The sequence below is a fragment of the Agelaius tricolor genome, unplaced genomic scaffold (genome assembly GCF_023055355.1).
Source record: "Agelaius tricolor isolate 1412-34295 unplaced genomic scaffold, bAgeTri1.0.p SCAF_12, whole genome shotgun sequence".
Lineage (NCBI taxonomy): Eukaryota > Metazoa > Chordata > Aves > Passeriformes > Icteridae > Agelaius > Agelaius tricolor.
This window is the reverse complement of record NW_027269272.1, coordinates 8,869,400-8,889,564: the sequence shown is the minus strand read 5'-3', so window position 1 is coordinate 8,889,564 and position 20,165 is coordinate 8,869,400. Positions and strand designations below refer to the sequence as shown.

At 43.5% G+C, this 20,165-nt stretch overlaps 1 protein-coding gene across 1 annotated transcript in view; it reads left to right on the top strand.

Moving 5' to 3' along the window:
- Positions 1 to 6,446, top strand: part of EPHA4 (EPH receptor A4) — a 105,224-nt gene extending 98,778 nt beyond the window's left edge. Inside the window, exons 16-18 of the mRNA XM_071437473.1 lie at positions 610 to 765; positions 1,050 to 1,925; positions 4,131 to 6,446. Of these exons, the coding sequence (XP_071293574.1) occupies positions 610 to 765; positions 1,050 to 1,164 (271 nt within the window). The 3' untranslated portion in view covers positions 1,165 to 1,925; positions 4,131 to 6,446. The remainder of the gene's footprint in view (positions 1 to 609; positions 766 to 1,049; positions 1,926 to 4,130) is intronic.
- Positions 6,447 to 20,165: the final 13,719 nt, after the last annotated feature.

The following is a 20,165-nucleotide window of genomic DNA, read 5'->3' as shown; positions in this document are numbered from 1 at the left end:
TCGGTCAGGAATGGATTGATTAAAGAGGGGATTAACTCCCTGCTGTCCTGAGTTTGATTGAATGCACTGAGCAGACCTGGCTAGAAACAGGAGTTATCTGAACCTGCCCAGAGTTTTACCCTCTAAACCAGTCTGGCAGGGTGTGAGCTCCCAGTTCTTTGCACATACTTCAGCAGTGTTTCTATAGCTGCTGAGCTGGTCTGACTCATGCAGGGCTGGCAAGGTCTGGCATTGCTGCCCGTGAGATACAGACCCAGCAGGCCAAATGCCTTCCAGCATTGCCATCTTCTTTGTTTTGGGGAGTAAAAGCATTTTCTGTGAGCTTGGTTATTTCTGAGATGGAAATCATAAGCTGTATTGTGGTTCAAATTAGATCTCAAACCAAAACTAGAAACCTCAGGTGAAATTCATTCTTAGCAAAAACTGGCCCATTCCTTTGCATCTTGTTCAGTTTTGATCTGAGTTGATGTGCCGAGTTTCTTTGGGCACAGCCTCTTGCCCTTGCTTTCCCTCATCATTTAGGTTAATTGTTGCAGAGACCAAACTTGGGTTTGTGGTTTGTAATCCAGCTGACACCATTTCTCTGTCCTTTCACTGTTTGGCATCCAGACCTAGCACAGCCCTGCTGGATCCCAGCTCCCCCGAGTTCTCGGCGGTTGTTTCTGTCAGCGACTGGCTCCAAGCCATGAAAATGGAGCGATACAAGGATAACTTCACAGCTGCTGGCTATACCACCCTAGAGGCTGTGGTGCATATGAACCAGGAGTAAGTACTCAGAGATATAACAAAAAAACTGGTAAATCTGGATTTAATCAGCCTCTCTTGCTTTGTGCTGCATATCATTACACTCATTAAAGGAATGGAATGCCTTTCATTTGGATGGAGGATAACTTTAAAATGCCTCCACAATGCCTCCACTTATTTAATTAAACATTTCTGTACATCTGCTTTTGCTAATGCTGCTTGTGGTTGACTCTTAATATTTTTCTCTGCATCTCAGCATCTGATCCACCACTCTGAGCCCCTTGTTGTTCTCTTGCCTTCCACAGGGACCTGGCCAGGATTGGGATCACGGCCCTGGCACACCAGAACAAGATCCTGAGCAGCGTCCAAGCGATGCGCACCCAAATGCAACAGATGCACGGCAGGATGGTTCCCGTCTGAGCCAGCACTGAATAAACTCAAAACTCTTGAAATTAGTTTACCTCATCCATGCACTTTAATTGAAGAACTGCACTTTTTTTACTTCGTCTCCTCGCCCGTGGAAATCAAGATCTGCAGCGTTGCTTGATGTACAGATTGCGGAAGCCGAGCGTGTGTGTTGGGAGGGGGCCTCCAGAAATGACGAGCCGTCGTTTGAAACCAGACCTGGAACAAATGGTTTCTTGGAACATACTTCTCTGTTGATCAATGATATGTAAAATACATGTATCTATATAAATATAAAGTCACATTCAAGTTTTGATGCTATGTTTGCTGCCAGATACTGTGCTTAAAAAACAACAGCATTACTTTCCTTCTCCCTGTGACCTGTAGGATTACAACCATAGTGTTTTATTTGTGGGTGAAACCACCGTTGTGTATCTTTCACTGGAATGAAGAATCTGCCCTAGGATATTCTTTGCAGACTTGATGCATCACTAACACCTTGCAAAAACCTCAGTGAGAATATCATGTGGCTAATCAGTGCCTGCCAATTAGTGATCTACCCGTTTATGGGCTTGAGACGTGAAGTGACCCACCTTGTGGATTACTGGGCCAAACTGGACTTCTGGGGAGGTTCTTGGCTGTTGTGCCATGCTGAAGCCTGTCACTGAAAGACTTTTGTGACCATCTTGCCAGTAGTCAGCTGTGACAATCGTGGCTGTGGAGCTTTCAGACTTCTTTTCTCTTTCAAGAACCTTACTCCCTTTGCCTCACGGAAGGTCAGTGGAAGTACTGTGTCCAACATATTCATGGTGCTTTATTTTGTAAGCTGTGTTAGGATTTCATCACTGCTGGGGGAAAATAAAAACTGCTGTGGTATGTGTTGTTTGGGGTTCCTAACTGGTTTGTAAGAATCTGTGCTGGTTTCCCAGACTAATTGCTGAGCCTTTCCCATTGTTTGCTCTATTTGATGGCAGTGAAAATTGCACTATCTCAAATTGCTCTCAAGCTGTTGCCTGGTAGGGTGTGCAGACAAGGTGTAGGAGTGTCTTGGGGCTCAGCTCAGTGCTGAAAGCTTGACCTCAATTCACACTGAGAGCCCTTATGCTGTGGTTGGAAAAGCTCAACATGAATGGATGCCACAGTGTAAAGTACAAATGGTCATAAATGCACTGAGAAGAACCAAAGTCTTTTCCTACATTCTCATGAACAGCAGTAAAAACAGTGTTTGGGTTTTAGAAAGATGTGTTTCAGTTGTGGTGTCAGTGGTTTTATGGGAAAGGGAGCAGATAAAAATGGGATAGAGCACGCAGCCTTGCAGGTTTTGTGCAGTTTGGGTGTCAGGCAGGGTAACAGCTCATGCACCACGATCCTGTTGGATCAGTTGTGGGAACCAAGCTCCACTTGAAAACCAGCCCTGTAGGGTGGGTATCTGGGATTATCAGGGCAGCTGTGGGTGTGTGAGTGCCAGGTGCAGACTGCACAGCTGGGGCCTGACCCCCCTCTGCAGGTATGGCCATCAGGAGGGAGCATGGAAAAGCTGCCCCCTCTGCCTCCTCCAGGGAATAGATGGAAGTTGGGTGACTGAAAGCATGTCCTGGCTTGCTGGGTGGAGGAGACTGCTATGGCAATGTGGTTGTCCTCAGCAGGTCACACAGGATAAAGCTTCATCCAGTAAAGCTCTGAACACACTGAGGCTTGAATTATTTGTCATGAAGCTTTTATTACTCTTTTTTGAACAGAGTATGTAAGTTAGATTCTTTAAAGTCCTTCTGAGGACCAAAGTGATGAGATGACCTTAGAAAAAAGATGGGCCACTTATTCTGTGCTGAGCAGGAGGAGGATTTTCATGACATGTCCTTTAGAACTGACATTGCATTTCAGCTGTGCCAGGCACAATGTCAGAAAGGTGAGATTTATCGTTTAATGGCACTAAGACTGGTTCTTTAGTCTATAATATTTTGGTCCTATTCCACACCTGACAGCAAATTCAGAAATGATTTAGTGGCTTTATAGGTCAAACTTTCTTAATAATTGAGTTTATCCTAAATCCAAAGCAGTTCACTCAGTTGGACAAATCACACATACTGTGTTGTCACTCACATCACTTTTTTTGTCACTTTTAACAATAACTTGCTGATTTTAACCACTAACTCTCCCTCACTCCAAACTCTCTCAGAGAACAACTTGTTCTGAATATGAGATGCTAAATTTGGATCCTGTCAAGTCATGACAGCTCAGTATAAACTGTTCTGCAGTATTACTTATAAAAGCTTTTCCATTTCAAGAAATTTAAGATTTCTTTTAAAAAATCTATTTAAACCAGCATGTTTTAATGTCACTTTGCCAGGCAACATAAGAAGTAGTTACTCATCTTAAAGACCTGACATTTGTACTTTCAGCAGGAAAAATTCTTCTGCCTCTCAAGTGCAGAGATACTTGAAGTTTCCTTGCTGTAAATCTGTTGCGTTCTGTTGAGATCATCTTTTTTATCTAAAACCAAAATACACCCAATTTTCTGGCCAGTTTGTTAAATTGCTGTCTCAGAGTCTAGTAGTGGTAATTCAAAACAGTGCAATATTTTCTACACAAAATGGAAAACTGTGTCCCTATAGAATGAAAACTGTGAAGGCAGCTCAGATGCTGGGTTTTCAGCACTGCCACTGGTGGTTGTGTTTCCTGTGAGATAAAATATGGCCAAGGAGGGGCATCCACTGGAATGTGATTTTAGCTTGAAGAGAGCAGATGGAGGGGAAAAAAAAGGTGCCCCATGTAAGTATAGATAGAAAGATAGATTGGTTGATTACATATCTGTATGTAAGGTATGCCATGAAAGCAAGACTTTGGAATAGTGTGAGGGAAGGAAGAAGGACAGGGAAGGCAAATGGTTCCCACCCTTTGAGCACTGCCATTTGGGCAGGTTTGGGTGTCTATCTTGGAGCATGTGGTTTAATACATTTTATTTGGGTTCTCTTTTCGTGCAGGGAAATGGATTTTGCTTTCACAGCCTCGTAGCCCGTCCTGTTGATCACATTGACCATGGAGGAACACAGAGCAGACATGAAGCCTTCTGAACCCACAGTTGCGTCTTCCATAGCACCGATTCTGGAAAACACATGCTGAACAGTCATCAGTCCCTGAAGAGAGTGTGACTTTTACTTACTCTTTTTTTTTCCCTGGGCCACCCACTCCGTTGTTTTTCTCCACTGAGCGATAACTGACTTGGTTAAGACTCAGCACCCAGTTGTCACTTGAGGAATGTACTGTGTCAAAGCCCTGCAGACTTCTGGATTTTGTTTTTCCTCCTCTTCTGCTTTCTCTGCTTACCTTTGGTTTTATTTATATATTTTGTTGTTGTCTCTCCTCATTCCCCTGGCTGTCACCGCTGCATCCCGGACGAATGAAGGTGACAGAGCACTACACATCTTACCATGGACGCCAGGCCAGGTGCCACAGCAAAGAACCCAGTTCCTGTGAGCTGCCTGTGTACATTGCTGAAGTGACATTTTACACTAAAGGTGCCATTGCAGTGATATAAATATATTTTTTTCCTTGAATGGATAATGGATTATTATCTCCTCCGAAAGGTGTGTACGTGTGCTTGTGTGCGTGTGTCGGCGTGCAAGTCACCTCCTGTGTAGAACTGCCTGTGACCGTGCCCCAAACACCTCTGTCCTGTGAGACCAGGCTGATAGCTCATGTCTGAAAGGATAGCAAGAACACACACATTAAGAAAGTGTTGAAATTTCTGTATCTGTAAATGTATTTTTTAGCGGCCACACTAACGTTGTTGAGTAGTTCAGCAGCCTGAAACAGGGGCAATTTCAAGTTAGTTTTGGAGTAATGGATGCAGGATCTAAAGGGTGCTAAAGGTTCTTGTTAAATGTTGTTTATTTGTACTAGTGCCCTGCTCATGACCAAGAACAACCAGATTCTCAGTGGCAAGGTGGTGGAGGCAACACCTGCATCTCCATCCACTGGCAATCCTGAACTGAATTCTTACGTAGCCTTTTTTATCTTCAAAAATAGGATTTTAAAGACTTGTTGAATGCTAGCAAATATATGCAGTTCTTCCATTCACAGAAGCACCTTGCTCTGTGTGCAACGTAATAATCAGAACACTTCCCTGGTTCCCAGCACAGATAAGGAACAAATTGCAACAAGACCTGTAAAGTTAACAGTTAGCAAGAGTTGTGCAGTGTGTCCTGTTCCTTGTGCAGTTGAAGGGCAGTTGAAGAGCAGCAGAAGACACTCCATGGCCCAGGGAGCAGTGCTGCAGCGTGCTGACACCGCCTGAGGAGAGCTTGCTGTGCTTGGGGAATTCACCCTGGTGTGCTGTGGGCAGCTGGAGTGGAGCTGAGTGCCTGCACCCAGGGACACAGGGTCAGCAGCACCGGCCAGGGACAGGTGGCCGTGCTGCCCACGTGGGCCAGGGGCTCTTGGGCACACGTGGGGCAGTCTGGGCACTCAGCCCTGCCCAGAACTGTGACCTGGTGCCCAAGGCTGCTCCTGTGCCCTCTTTCCCCCCTCGCTGACCCTCCGTGGTAATTCCTGCTCTGGAGGAGCAGGAGCAGGGCTGGCAGGGAGGTGAGGGCAGCTGGGCATGGCAGGCACCAGGACGTGCCAACTGTGCCTGCCAGAGGTGGCCACCACAGAGAGGATGGGCCACCACAGGCTGCTGCAGACACTGCTGCCCTCGGGGACAGGCCAGCTTGTCCCCCACAATGAGTGTCTTTAATTGTCCTGCTCACACACCAATGGTTGATGTTTGTCCGGGTTTCTTGCTGTGCTAATTTTGTGATGGATCTTATGTATTAAAAATATATATGTATAAAATACAAAAAAAAAAAAAAAGCTGGTAAGTAACCAGTAAACAGGACTTAAAAAGCAGTATTTTTCTTTTATGTGACATTTTCATAACCAGAAAAAAAAATCTGAAATACTAATCAGACAAATAAAAAGAGAGTGCATTTATTTTTTTGTATCACTGCAAGTATGTTGGAATATGCAAGGACTGTGTAAATTAGAATGTATGAGGCATATTATAATTTAGTTCATACTGAAAAAAATCTAACAGCATTTCTTGGTTCGTGCATTTGAACGATCTCTGGGTTAGATATATAGATTTTTCTATTTTGTTTTAATTTGTAATTTTTTTCTCCCTCCGTGAATTTTAGGTACACATAACTTATGTCATTTATTTATGGTCTTTTATACCTAGTTTGTAAAATTGTAAAATAGCAAACAATGCAAACATTTGCATTTGAAAATAATAAAGTAGTTGCTGTACAAACCTGAAATGGACTATTTCTAATTATTGCATGTTGCTTTTAATTTAGAGTTTATCCACAACAGATACAGATAGAAAATTCAGAGTAACAATCCTGGTGTTTGCCCCAAAGGGATTTATTCTCTTCAGCAGATTTCAGATTGTCTTGCTGCTGTCCTGAGCCATGGTGTTTGTGATGTGGGAGGGGTGCTGCAGCCAGGCTGCTTGGAAATAACATCAATGATCCTTCCTTGGAGACCAGGTGCTATCCATGGGAAAATGGATACAGGGCCATAATTTTTCCTGTTCATGACTGGGATTAGCTAGGGATGGTGTCTGTCCCCTGCTCCCCAGCTGGACCTTGTCTAAGGTCAGGTGTCCTTGGCAGAACTCCTGCAGTTATCCCCGTGTCCTTTGGGCCAGGCTGTCACCCCTCCTGTGCAGCCATGGCCTTGCTCTGTTACTGCCCACAGTGCTCTGCTCAGGGGCTGCCTTTGCCTGTGCCAGGGGACTCGTGTTGGACACTCATGGAAAGGTGTCAGGAGCAGCAGAAAATGCAGAGGGACGATTTCCCTGAAGAGTTTCCCTCCAAGCCAGGAGCTGAGAGCATGGATGTTGTGCAAAAGACGTTGCTGAGTGATGATGTGTGGGCTGTGGGTGCCAAGGGTGCAGTGGCCTCAGCCACCACCTCCACAGCAGGGCTGCTGCTTAGTTTGGGATACACAGGCCTTTAACTACCCAAACTACACATGCACACCGTTCATCGCAGGCAAAGAAACAGCCGTGGCTCTTGTAGAATTTTCCTTGAGATTTTGAGCTATTTGAAGAGGATTTTGAACCAAACGAATTGGGAAAGATTCCAGTGATATCAGCAGAGCAGCATTGTGCAGTACTGGTGGCCAAAAGCCCTGCTGCTAGCACGGGGTGGTTGTGATTTAAAAGAAGTTCAGTAGCTGGGTGAGGAGGGCAGCCAGCTGGGTGTCTCTGAGGTGTCTCTGAGGATTCAGCAGTTGGGTACTGAGGGAGATGTGTCATGGGTGGAGAAACAGATTCCAGTTCACACGCACAAAGATGTTTTACAAATTGTTTAGCCTCATTGTGAAATGAAAGAAGAACCTTTAAATCTTTTTTTAAGAAACTGCTGTTTCAAAATGTCCATTGAGGGTTGAACACTTGGGTCCTTCCCCTCCTTTTGCTGATTCTCTGCTCTTTTCCCCTTTTAGCTCCCAAATCTAAGAAATCATCCTCTAGAAACTTTTTACTCCAATGTTTAATTTACTTCCAAGTATATGGATTTTACTGAAAGATTCCTTGCCAAAAAGACATTTTTTTCTCTCCCTGCCACTCATTCTATCCACAAATTTATACAGTAGCATGAGGCAAGTGAATCTATTTCCACCTAAAGCCTATATATTTGCATTTCATTCATGGTGAACATCCCTGTCCTTGAGCTGAGCATGGAGTAGTGCAAAAAACAGATGTGGGGGCCACTGTAGACATGTCAGGAAAAACAAAATGTTTTTTGACAATTGCAAAAAAAAAAAAAAAGGCTTGTTATGCTCTAAATCAGCAACATGATTAAAACTAGAGCTGGGTTTGAGGCCTTGACCTCAGTTATTTTACCCTTTCCCTTGAAGGGAAGTACCCTTGGGCCATTGGCTGATCTTCTATTGAATGGGTTACAGACCCCTGACATACCTTATTTCTGGCAGTGGCTCTGAACATAATTCTTTCTTTATAGGAGCCTCCAAGAAAGTTATATGTAGACTTTTAAAAGTAAAATTAAAACCTAAAGTACTTCATTCCAACCAGTTTAGTAAAATGTATTCTCCATGGGTGGATGGAGAGAGTAGCCATAGGAATATGCTACGTTAACTTGCTTTCATACATATACATGTATTTATATATATATGGGTCAATTATATCCCAGTAATCTGCTGTGGATTACTAGCCTTTAACCAGACCAAGAAAAGATGATATAAATCCTTGTTTTTATAGTTCTCCTGAACTTACTCATTACTCTCTTCTATAAAATCTTGTAATTAATTAAACGGGCTGTGGCATTTTGAGACATTCACTTTTTGAAGACTATTTTTAAAATGAAAAATCCCACTGGTCAGCAGAACAAAGCCATCATGAGGAACCCAGCTCCCCTCCCATTTCTGACGAGGTAACCAGCCTCCCCCAGGGTCAATAAGCATTTATAGGTGTGGGTAGGTGCCTACTGCCAATTTTTAATGATGCTGCTTGGCAGAGTGGTGCAGCAGCTCAGGTAATGAGCTCCCACTTCCCACTTGGATTTTCAGCCTTGCACTAAGCATCCTGCTGATGAAATTACCTAAACTGCACTCTAATCACCTTGGGGAGGGACTTTTCAAAGCCAACCATGACAGAAAGAAGCCACATGAGTTCAGAGGGGCTCGAAAGCTGTGGGGGGCCCTGCTGTGCTGCCCTGGTGCCTCTCATGCCCTGGAGCCTGCTGCAATCCGTGCCCTGAGCCAGCCTTGGAGAGAGCTGCCTCTTCCCTCCTGCCTCCCCTGCTCTGTGCCAGCCCTTCCTCACCATGACAATGTCCCTGGGATGGTGAAACTGTGTCCTGCCTCCTCCCCACAGCACCAAGGTCTGAGAGGGCCTGAGCAGGTCCAAGGTGCCACAGGGAGGTGTCTCTGAGCTCACTGCAGGGCTGGGATGAGATCCCTCACTCAGGAACATCATCAGAGGTTGGGCTGCTCAGCACCTGAGGCTGGACCAATCTCTCATGCTCTGGAAATGCAGATAGCAGGAGGGGAGTGGGCATTGGAGGTGCCAGTTTTCAGCAGGTTTAAATCCAAAAGCCCTTTCAGGATTCTGGCCTCAAGTTTTCAGAATGCTGTGGAGGCCTGTGCCCTCTCAATGCCATGGGCCAATGGAGTCACCTGCAAACTGAACATGTGAGAATTCAGCACAGGAGTCCCCAGGGAGTGCCTGGTTCATCTGCTGAGCACATTAACCTGTGTCTGAGACCTTACCCAGCCAGCAGATTCACAATGGGTGATAGGTATAAAATATCATTTACCTCTACCTTTTTGGAAAATTGTTAAAATTATGTTCGAAAAAAGTGCTTCTAAAAAAAGGGTTAAAATTGAATGTTAATATTCTTCCACAATTACAGAGGCTGCTGGGTTGATTGAAGCAGCAGAAATGAATGGCCTAGGAAAGGTGACACTGACAATTAAGGAAATAAGGATAAATGAGTTGATCTGAGCCTGCAGGTGGTATGAACTGATTTCACTGGGAGTGCCCTGACTTGCATCATCTCAAAGATCTAGTTCTTATCTATGTGCCACATGAAACTTAGGTAATTCTGTTTGTATATTTCACCAGAAAATATATTTTCAATTGTGGTTTGGCAATGACTAAAGCAGTGATAGCACATTTAGGCTGGTATTTTGTCTGTTGATTTTTTTTTATGTTGCCATTACTCATACAAATATTTGAAGTACTTGTTGAACAATACAAAATAATGGTATCCAACAACAGACAGGAGGGTTTCCGTGGAGTCCTGCAGCTCCTGGCTTTGTCAGCTTCTGTTTTTAGGTTTGATGGCAGAGGGGTTTTATTTGCCCAAATGGTTTGGATTGAAGCACGACATCCTCAGAGACCATTTTTGCCATTTTTGCAGACTCTCCCAGTGCTCACTGTGCTCCATGTGCCTGCAGGAGCCCTGGGAATGGCAGAGCCAGGATTAGCAGCCCTCAATGAGCTGCCTGTTGTGTTCTCTGCAGCACCAGCAGGGCAGGGCTGGCTCCAGTGCTGGAGGTTCACCCACACTGATGCTGTCCCACACCGTGTCCCTGCAGGGCGGCTCTGGGGAAGGCAGGCAGGAAGAGCCTGAGCAGTGGCAGCTGCTGAGCATTTGCAGGCAGCAACTCCACTTTTCCTGTGCCCAGAGACACTGCTCTCTACAGTGTGGGTTCAAAAAGTGATGTCTGTAAGCTTTTCTTCCACAGATGCTGCTTCACATTTCACCTGCTTTTGTCTTCACACCAGGCTGCACCCTGTTAGGAGCCACTTTTGACTTAGGCAGAGTTTTGGAAATTATTAGTTTTGGAGCCAGTTTATCACCCTGAACAGGTGGAAGAGATCATCAACAATTTTTAATCAGCTTTGAAAGTGGGTGTAGTTGATCCAAGAACAAAAAAGCATTCACCAAGTACTAAATCCAATCAACCGTGGGTGACTGATTACTTTTAGCTTTCTTAATTGATTGACTGTGGCAGTTCTAAGAAGGAGCTATTCTGAAACCCAAGGAAATCCACACAAGTGTTTCAATTCCTGGAATAACTTGTAAGTGATGTGTTAAACCTGTGTTTGTCTTCAACAGCACTGTGTGTTATAAGCCAAATATACAGATGGTTGTGCAAGAGCTCTGCTGGAATAATGGGTGGGTTTTTCTTCTTGCTTAGTAACAAGTTAAATGGTGGAAGGCATAGGTTTATGGATCCTTTGAAAAAGGTTTGAGGAGTTTTTCTCAATTAAAAGCTCCTAGGAGATGCCTAGTAGCATCTAGCAATGGAATTTTCAAACAGAAACTTCTTTCACCACAGCAAAGTGGCACAAAATCTAACTGCATCTGTGTGTGTGTGAGTGTAATTGCCTTTTGCACACACATGTGCAGGAGGAGAGCTGTGTTCTGGCTGGCTGGGGTGGTGCAGCTCTGAGCACTGTGCTCAGCTCCTCTGTGTCCCTGGGGCAGAGCTGCCCTGCTGAGGGCAGGCTGGACTCTGCACTGACACACAGAGTGGGCACGCTGCTCTGGAGGATGGGGCCTGAGCTCACTGTGCATGGGCTTATCTGTCCCAGGGCTGCCTTAGGACACAGTTCAGGCAGGCTTTGTAACACCAGTGTTGGATTTTTCCTGGTATTTTACCTCACTGACAGCTACTTGTACTCACAGAACTGAGGAGGAACCTGTCAAGTTCTGAAGTGTGACTTTCCCAGCAATATGTTCTAGGGCAAATCATTAATGTCATTATTCTTTTGTTTTCAACACAGTTAGACAACTCCAGCTGGCAATGAATGTGCATAATACACAGGGATGCCTTTGGTATGATACAGAGCTGCCTGTCAGAAGGTGACTCAGACCCAAATAAAGGTACCAGCCCTCATTGAACAGGGCTCAGTCATCACCTTCAGCTCTCAGACCTGTTTGCTGATGGGTTGGGACCAAGGCTCTTGTGGGTTGATTGAGAACTTTTTTAAAAATGCTTCTGAACCTGGGAATTCTAGTCTGTAGTCTAACAATCAGAGTCCCTAGGAGCAATCACCTTCCCTGTAAAGCACAGATTTATTCCTGGGTCAACCTCATTTTACTAATTACAGGAAGAAATTCCTTGGGAGTATTTTAGTAAAAAAAATATCTTCTTGTCATAAAACAATCAAGTCACATCAATATGTTCTTGAGCTTGGCTTGAGAGTTGGGGTGGGACTGTTGATGTAGTAAATTGAAAGAAATTCAGTTGGCAAAATTCTTTCTCTGGGGTCCCTTTTTACCTGTGAATAGCAGTAGTTTGGTTAAGGAAAAAGACAAATACACTCCTGACATTGCATCTTTTTGCTACCCTGACTTTCAGCTGCATTATTTTTGCTTCCATCTGTGGATAATACAACAGGTTTTCTTCAACATGCCCTTTTCAAGGTGTATAAAATCAGCAGTGGTCAATGTGTATCCAGCCTTTGCCAGCTGTGGAAATTATCCAAGGTGTATCACAGCTGCTGGGCATCTTTTAATTGCAAGCCACAATTACACTGCTGCCCTGCTCTTAGTTCCCCAGCCAGCAGCTGCTTGGAAGGGGAGAAAGAACTCACAAGGAGCAGTTCCCTGAGGATAAAATGTGATTTTTCCCTTTTTGGACTGGGTAGCAGGTCTGGGAGCTGTTATGGTATCAGGACATGCAAATGCTCTTTCCATGTGAATTAGCAGCTGAACTGATTCAAGTTCCTGCTGGCCTCATTGTGCTCCCAAGCTCAGCCAGGGATGCACCTGAGCCCTGTGTGTCCTGGGACATCCCAAGGGATGATGTTCCTGGGCTGAGATGTGGGGGAACAGCAGTCCTGGTGCTTTTGTGGTAGGTGTGTTTTGTTTTATAGCAAACCTTTAGTTTAGCATTTGCTCGAGGAAAGCAGCAAGCAACAAACAAGTGTGGCTTAAATCAGAAACACCTGCGAAATTATGCAGGGTTTGTGTGTGTGTTTTAAATGAAAGTGGGGGCAAATATTTTCTTGGCTTAGAGTTTTGCAGTTTGTTGAAAAATTACATGGTCTCCATTCCCTCCTTGCAAAGTTAATTGTTGTCAAACCCTGAGCCAACTGAAATAAGCTTTTGTTTCTCACAGTGGAGAAGAAAAGCTGAGCAGGATCTGTTTATGTTCTGAAAGCACACACAGCCAGTTCTGGGCCTGAGCTCTGGTTTGTGTTGCCTTGATCAAAGACACCAGAGAGAGCAGCAGACAAAGCCAGGGCCTGGGCTGGCAGCAGAGGCAGGAGATGCCCTTGGCAGGTTTTACCTGACATTCTCCTCTCCCCAGAAACCTGCATGTTTTCATTGCATTAACTGTTAATGCAGTGTGCTCCCCACACTGTTACCAGCAGTGCCAGTGCTGAGTTTCTGCACCAGTGCTTGGGTCTCCATTCCCTCCATGCAGACAGCCCCAAGTCAAGCTCTGTCTGATGAAGTCCTGGTTTATTGGTTTGCTGATTGCTTCCTTACTACAATCATCCCAAATTAATCATACTTCCTCTTCTTCAGCTCCCATTTATGTCTGTTATTTTTTCTTTTCCATCATTAAACCTCCTTCATCCCTCACTCTTGAATCTCCACTGGTGAGGAGTTTCCCTTTTCCCAAAGCACTGTGAGCTCCTGGCTGCCCCCACCACAGCAGTCTCAGGGCTGGAGAGGTTTGTGCTTGTCACAATGACACGTGCAGTGGCATCACTACAGCACCCACTGCACATACAGACACATGTCAGGGAAAAAAGGGAAGCAGCTCTCCTTAAACTGCTGAGGAAATAAGGACAATGTGCTGCTGGGCACTGGAATGCTTCCTCCCTTTGCTCTCTAACAAAGCATTTGTCAAACCCAGCACGTTCTGCTGTGTGTGGTTCATGTCCTGAGGAGGAATTTGCCCCCCATGTGTGACTGAGGAGCATTATGTGGTATTGTCAACACACACAGGGCTGCCCAGGCTCTTCCAAGTGTTCACATAACCCAAACAGCTCCCCAGCACAAGAAAAGCCACCAGATGATTTTTGTAATTCTAACTCTTATTTTCTTGCTGGGATAGAAATCTTTTTGTTCACTCATCCTTTTCCTTATTGGGTCTAATTTTACTGATTGTTGAACAAACTTGTACTAATGCTAAGCCCTTTCTGCTTGTATTAAAAAAGGGATTTCCATGGGCTTATAAGATTGCCTGTTTGAATCAGAATGCCATGTTGGTTTATCTCATAATCTTTAATATCTCATTACCAGCAGGAACAGCATATGGAATCTTAAATTGAGAAACTGAAGGTCTTGGTTGTGAACAAATTGTGTTCATTGTAAAGTCTGAATCTGTGCAGAAAACCCCCCGTGCCTCTCCCATAGGTAACTGCATGAACTGCATTCATCCTGTAGGTGCAATGGCTTTCAGTGCAGTGTTTACCAAGGGCAATGTCAGACTGGTGGGATTGGAGCTGCCCTGCTTCATTTGTTTCATTTTGCAGCTTTTTCCCTCCTCTTTGGAGTCAGTGCTGTGTCCTGGGGCTTTGGTTCAAGTGGAACCCAGCTAAAGCAGCTGCCTTTCAGCAGTGCTCCCTTGTAGATGATATCTGATATCAATGGTGCTGCCCTTGCTGTTTATGTATCATATTGTAAACTAAAAGCTATTGTTTTAATGGATTTGCTGAAGAGTACAGCCAAGCATTCAGCTCATGAACTGTCCTCTTTGATTCATTGCTATTTGAAATTCAGTGTGTGACTGATCAACTGGGTTGCATAGAATTTTTTTCTTTATGTTGCCTGAATCAATCAAACTTTCTCAGTGAGAAACTGTAATTTAAAAGAAAAACACACAAAACTGAAAAACCCTATTTATATTCTAAGGCCTGGATTTTTAGAAGTGCAAAACAGCATTAAAGAAGACTTAAGAAGTCAGCTGGAGTTTTCCTGGCATGAAATAGCACAGAGTTAGTGCAGTTTGTCTTACAGCACTTTAGTTCAGTCCCAGCATTGTAAGCAGGTATAAATCTGAGCAGCCCTGATGAGTGAGGAGGTTGTCTCTGCTTCAGTCTGGTCTCCAGGCTGTGAAAAGTTGGTCTGAAATGAGGAGGCAGCTGGGACAGAGCTGCAGCCAGGCCGAGAAACAAAAGGGAGGCCAAGAAAGAGGAGGAGAAAAAAGGCAAAGGAAAAACTTCTAACACAAAAACATGGAAAAAAACATGTTACAGACTTTTTCAAAGTGGAGAATTTGCTCATTTTTAGAGCAGTCACAATGAAAAATTGAGTCACAAATGAAGAGTATTCTTTTTTCTCTGATGAATTAAAATCATATAACTGTGTTTACTAAGTGCCAAAAGAAAAGATAATCTAAGAACATAAAGTTTGTTGTGTGTTAAGGAGTTCAGAACACAGACAAGAGACCCAAGACATCTCTGGCTATGGCCTGAGGAGTGCATGTTTGTAATGCATTGCATATGTCCCTCCATGCACATCTGATCTGGGGCTGGCAGTCTGGGCTGTTATTTCACTTGATTTGTATATTTTAAAAGCCCCAGCTCCTTCCTCACTGAAGATGAGGAGATTATTTTTTTTATATTTGTTTTAATTGGACACAAGTAAAGCAGATTCCTGACAAAGCAAAAATCCAAACATTTTTATTTCTGTTGCTTTTTAGAGAACAAATGTTTTTAAGGGTTCAGAGGGCTCTGCAAGTCAAGTGTCAGAACTTGAAATGAGAAAAGGTGGGAGATAGAGGGGAAATTCTGATGAAAAAGAATGACAGAGTCTGGCTGGGGAAAACAATAATGGATATGGGTAGAATGAAAGGACTGAGCCCTTGGCTGGTGTTAATTGGTCCAACTCCTCTAAAGTTGGTAGAGGATTGATTCACAGCAGTTGTAATCCTCAAGTTAAATCCCAGCCCCACTGGGAGTTTTGTCATTGTCTTCAAAAGAAGAAAGATTGTAACCTGTGTGTTATTTTATTCAGTTACCCAGTGAATCTCTTCACAGCAAAGAACTGGGCCCAGCCAGCTCTTCCCTGGGGGGGAGTGGGGGTCAGAGTTCTTTAGGAACTAGAAATGTAGAACTAGCTCTCTGCAAAAATTGTAAAAAACCTTCCAAACAAGCCTTTGTCTCATCCTAGTAGTTGATGCTTTTTCACAGCTACTATTCAAAACTGCTGAACTGCAAAATTTTCAAATCCAAGCCAGGTGAAAACTTCAGCTCTTGGCTCATTTCCTAGGACGAGTTTGGGTCTGTGTCCAACCTCCAGCAATGAATGCTGTGTTTGCACAGGGCCAGGGCAGACAGCTGAGCTCCTGCTCACAGACACAGGAGCAAGGCACAGATCTCATTTGCACTACGTGGTGTGCATGGGAAGCAGTTGTTGATCCTGGCTTATCAGAGGGTAAATTCAAGGAATACAAACTATAAAGTGTAAACCAGGCCGGGTGATGGGGGATGATGAGATTTAATGACAAAAAGTACAGTCCTTGGCTGGGCAAATCTCTACCTGATGGACTCAATGTGGGATTGGCCTTTGGCTGTCCCTAAGCACCACTGCTGAGATTTCAGAGGTGCCAGAGGCCACACAAACCCTAAGGGACAGAAAAACAGCATAAAGCTCCTATTTTGCATATTTTGTGGGGTTTTTTCCCATGCCTTGTAACTACTGAACCATCAGAAAGCTGCTTTTAGGTTGCTATTCAGACTTGGTTTGGCAGTTTCAAGCTTAGCCTCCTAATTAACTACATGGAGTTGCAACCTGTGTATGCAGAATATTGACACATTCCTAATTATCTTACTCATGTATGAGGAATTTAAGATACTAAATTCAACTTCCCCGAGGATTAAACTTGGCTCTGTTCCTCAGGCTCTGGCTGAAACAGTGCAAGGAACATCAAAATCCCACTGTCAACACCACAGAGATCCACACAAAGCCAAGACAAACTCCCCTCAGAGCCCAGCACACATCCGCACACGACTGCATGGGAAACAGGCACAGAAAAGCAGTTTATACATGGCTCAGGGATGAGGATATTCCTGGGGAGGACTGACTTGCTTGCTCTGAGTCTTTTTCCTGAAAATTTGTTTCTTTTTCTGTTTTTGAAAAGAAATTATTGGATAAAAATGCAAACTCCCCTTTGGTATAGAAATGTGGTCTCTTAAGGTGGCATTGACAAAATATCTATAGTTTGGGGATGTTCTGGTCAAAAGTAGAATTAGAAATAGAATACAAGTTTTTTGGCAGGAATTCACTTGGTTTTTATGTGTTGAAAATAAGCTAGAGTAGTAACTGCTATGCCAGAATAGTGGTGTTTTAAGGGCTTTCTTAAGGCAAAAGATAAGAGATTATTTTTTGTCCTCTTGGTGTTTTCTTTGTATTTTTTTTCTTTTCTGGTGAACCATTCCCCTGAAATAATTTCTCAGCTTTTACTTCACACAGTTGTGGTCTTCTCAGCATTACCTTTAGTTATATTTCCCCTTTGTTCCTGTACTGACTTTGTAGTTAGATTTTCAATTCCTTCCTTGGTCAGATTGCTGCCGATCCCTGTAGTGTCTGAGAGCTGCAGTATTTCATCCCACAATTGTTTTCTGTAATTGTGTACCAAATACAGGCTGCTGTTGTGTTTGATGAGGAGTGAACAGTGGGGCACAGCCATCATTACCTGAGAGCTCACTGTAGAGTTCCTGATATTGGCAGCATTCTTGCAGAAGTGGTGTTAGCAGAGGTGAGGGTAAGGCTCTGCCTCCAGCTGTAGCTTTCCAGCTCTAGACGCCTTTGTGGGCAGGGCAAGAACAGGAAGAGGAAATAAAAAATAACCAGAGAGATCAGAATTATATATTCAGATTCCACTTTTTTTTTTTTTTTCCTTTGCATGCATGGTCACAGCAAGCCTGAGTCTGTGAATAGATGGGCTGAGACCCCAAAGGTGTTTTACTTGCAAATTGTATCTAGAAATTTCATTTGGGAGTTATTAGTGAAGGGCACTTTGGGGGGTTTGCCTGCATACCAGAACTGTCCAGGCTTCAGATTAACTTTGTATGAGGACAGGAGAGTTGAGGAGAGCAGAGGCCCCTTGTGACACCCTGCCCTTCCTCTGTCTCTTTTGTTGTTCCACCAGCTATCCCTGTGCTTGGGGCTGCCTAGAGCCTGGTGGAACAGTCTTGTAATTCAGCATGGATCAGCACCATAGCCCTGACAGTCAACCTGGGCAGCTTCAGTTCAGCAAAAAGTTCAGAATGCAGGTGTAAACTGGAAGCTAGTCACCATCAAATTGCCACAACTTTACCAAGGACAAGTAAAGAGCTGGAGTCAAGATTAGCCTGGCTCCTACTGAGCTGTCTCTGGAGAAATGGATCACCAAACTCTGGACACTGCTGCAGCTATCAATGCTGGTAAATAGCTGAAGCCCTTTAATTCTGTCCAGCTTAAGGGAGTTAAAAATTCCATCACATCACACCACAGCTTCCTCTTCGTGCTGCACAGGCACTCCATAAATCCACACAGCTCTCTCCCTCTTATCTGAATCGCAATGCAGTTATTAAACAAATTGTAAGTCTATTTCATATCCTTTTTACTACTTTGAAAACTGCACAATATAAAGCTTAATAAAAGCTGAATGCTCCAAAACTGCTCTTAGAACTGAAAATATGACTACATCAAAAGACTTTACAAGGGCAGGATTTTAATGGCTGAATAATATGCTGGAACAGAGCAGTAATTTCTTCTCGAATGCTGGGATGAATTATTTATGCTTTGACAATATTATGTGTCTCTAAAGCAGCTTTTAGTTATTCGCCTATTGGAGGACACAGCTGATCCTGCTGCCCACTCTTGTAATTACATTAACCTCTTGACACTACATGACAAGCTTTTCCTGTGAACTACAATCAATAGCCCATAACTGCTACCTATTTAATAGGGCCATGGTTACACTTCAGTTCAGATATAATTAGCTCTTTTCCCCCTTCCTCTTTTAACAGAGTGTGGAAAAAGCCCATGTTGTTTAAATTAGAAAAAAAATACACACAACAAAATAAAGGCTCTTAAGGAAAAGAAAAAAAGCCTTCAAATCACTGAATAGGCAAGTAATATGTTCCCTGAGTTTGGTTCAGAAATGTGCAGCCCCTCCATTAGTTCACATCTGCATTTAAAAGGAAGGGGAAGTCATAGCCCAGGAGGACTTTTAGGAATCACTTGCAGAAGTGTTGGTACAGGTGGGCAAGGCTGTGGCAGGATATAGCTGAAGCACAGGCTGATAATGAGATAAAACAGCTTCATGTCCTCTCTGTTTCACCTGGCTTTCACATGTAATTGCATACCATTGGAGCTGCCTTGTCTCAGGGATGTATTTAGATTGAGATAAATACTTACAGGCCTGAAATGAAAGTGTTTGACTAATTGTGTTAACACTTTCAAACAAGTAATGCTTTCTTGAAGCTAATCTTTTTGCTGTTATGGACAATTTGAACAGACTAATGGATACAATATGAAAGAGATTGATCTTCATTGTGCTGTAATAGAAATTACCTGTCATGGGGCCTTTAAAACACCTTTTCTTTCCTTGATCTGTTGGTAGGTGGCCATGCTTATGCCATTGGCCCAGACAACCCTGCCCCAATTTAAAAGTTTATTATTTTCTCTACTCCAAATAAATCTTTACATTTTCATATGCTATGTTGAAAAATGGCCTTCAGGAACTAAAGAGGTTTTGTGGCTTTTTTTGGTTTTGTTTTTTGGTTGGTAGATTGAGCACTTTAGGTTGCTGCTCATTTTAACAGAACAGGACAAACACTTGTAATCAGGTTTTATAGCTTTTTAAAAACAGGCAGTTTGCAAGAGTTTTATTCCTTCAATCAGGATCCAAAGAAATCAAGTTGATGAACTTCTTTCCAGCTCCTTCAAGGGACTTCGAACAAGGTTTGCACCAAGGTCAATTAATGCTATTGACACATGACTAATTGGTAGTGAAAGACCCTGACCAGTTTCTCTCATCAGAACCATCTTTCTCTAGATCTGTGAACCCTTTCCATTGGGTGCCTCTGTGTTTTTTAGGATCCTCACTCAAATTTCAACCCTTTTGGAGTTAGATGCTTAAACTTATGTAACATCAGGGTCTTAGGACTAGCTTGTCTTCTCTGAAATTACTGAAAAATATTTCTTTACTTGCTTGACTTCACTGGCACGAAATGTTCTTTTGTGAGTGTACCTGTTGTGACAAGTTTCCTTAAAATGCAAAAATTACAGACTCTAATTTCAGCTTGTAAGCAGTTATTCTTTAACCTTCAGCTTATAAGTAGTTATCCTCTAAAGAAAATACATTCACTTGTAGTAAAAATAATAACTTTTGTTTCTTGTGTTTGTGCACTTTACTGACTTAGGTGGGGCTTAGATGGTGGATGTGGCTGAGGCCCTGGGAGGCTTCCTGGCTCTGGCCATGCCTTGCTGTCACTAAAGCAGAGCCTAAACTGCTCTGTGACATCGGTTCTCTGGAATAAGGGTGAGGTT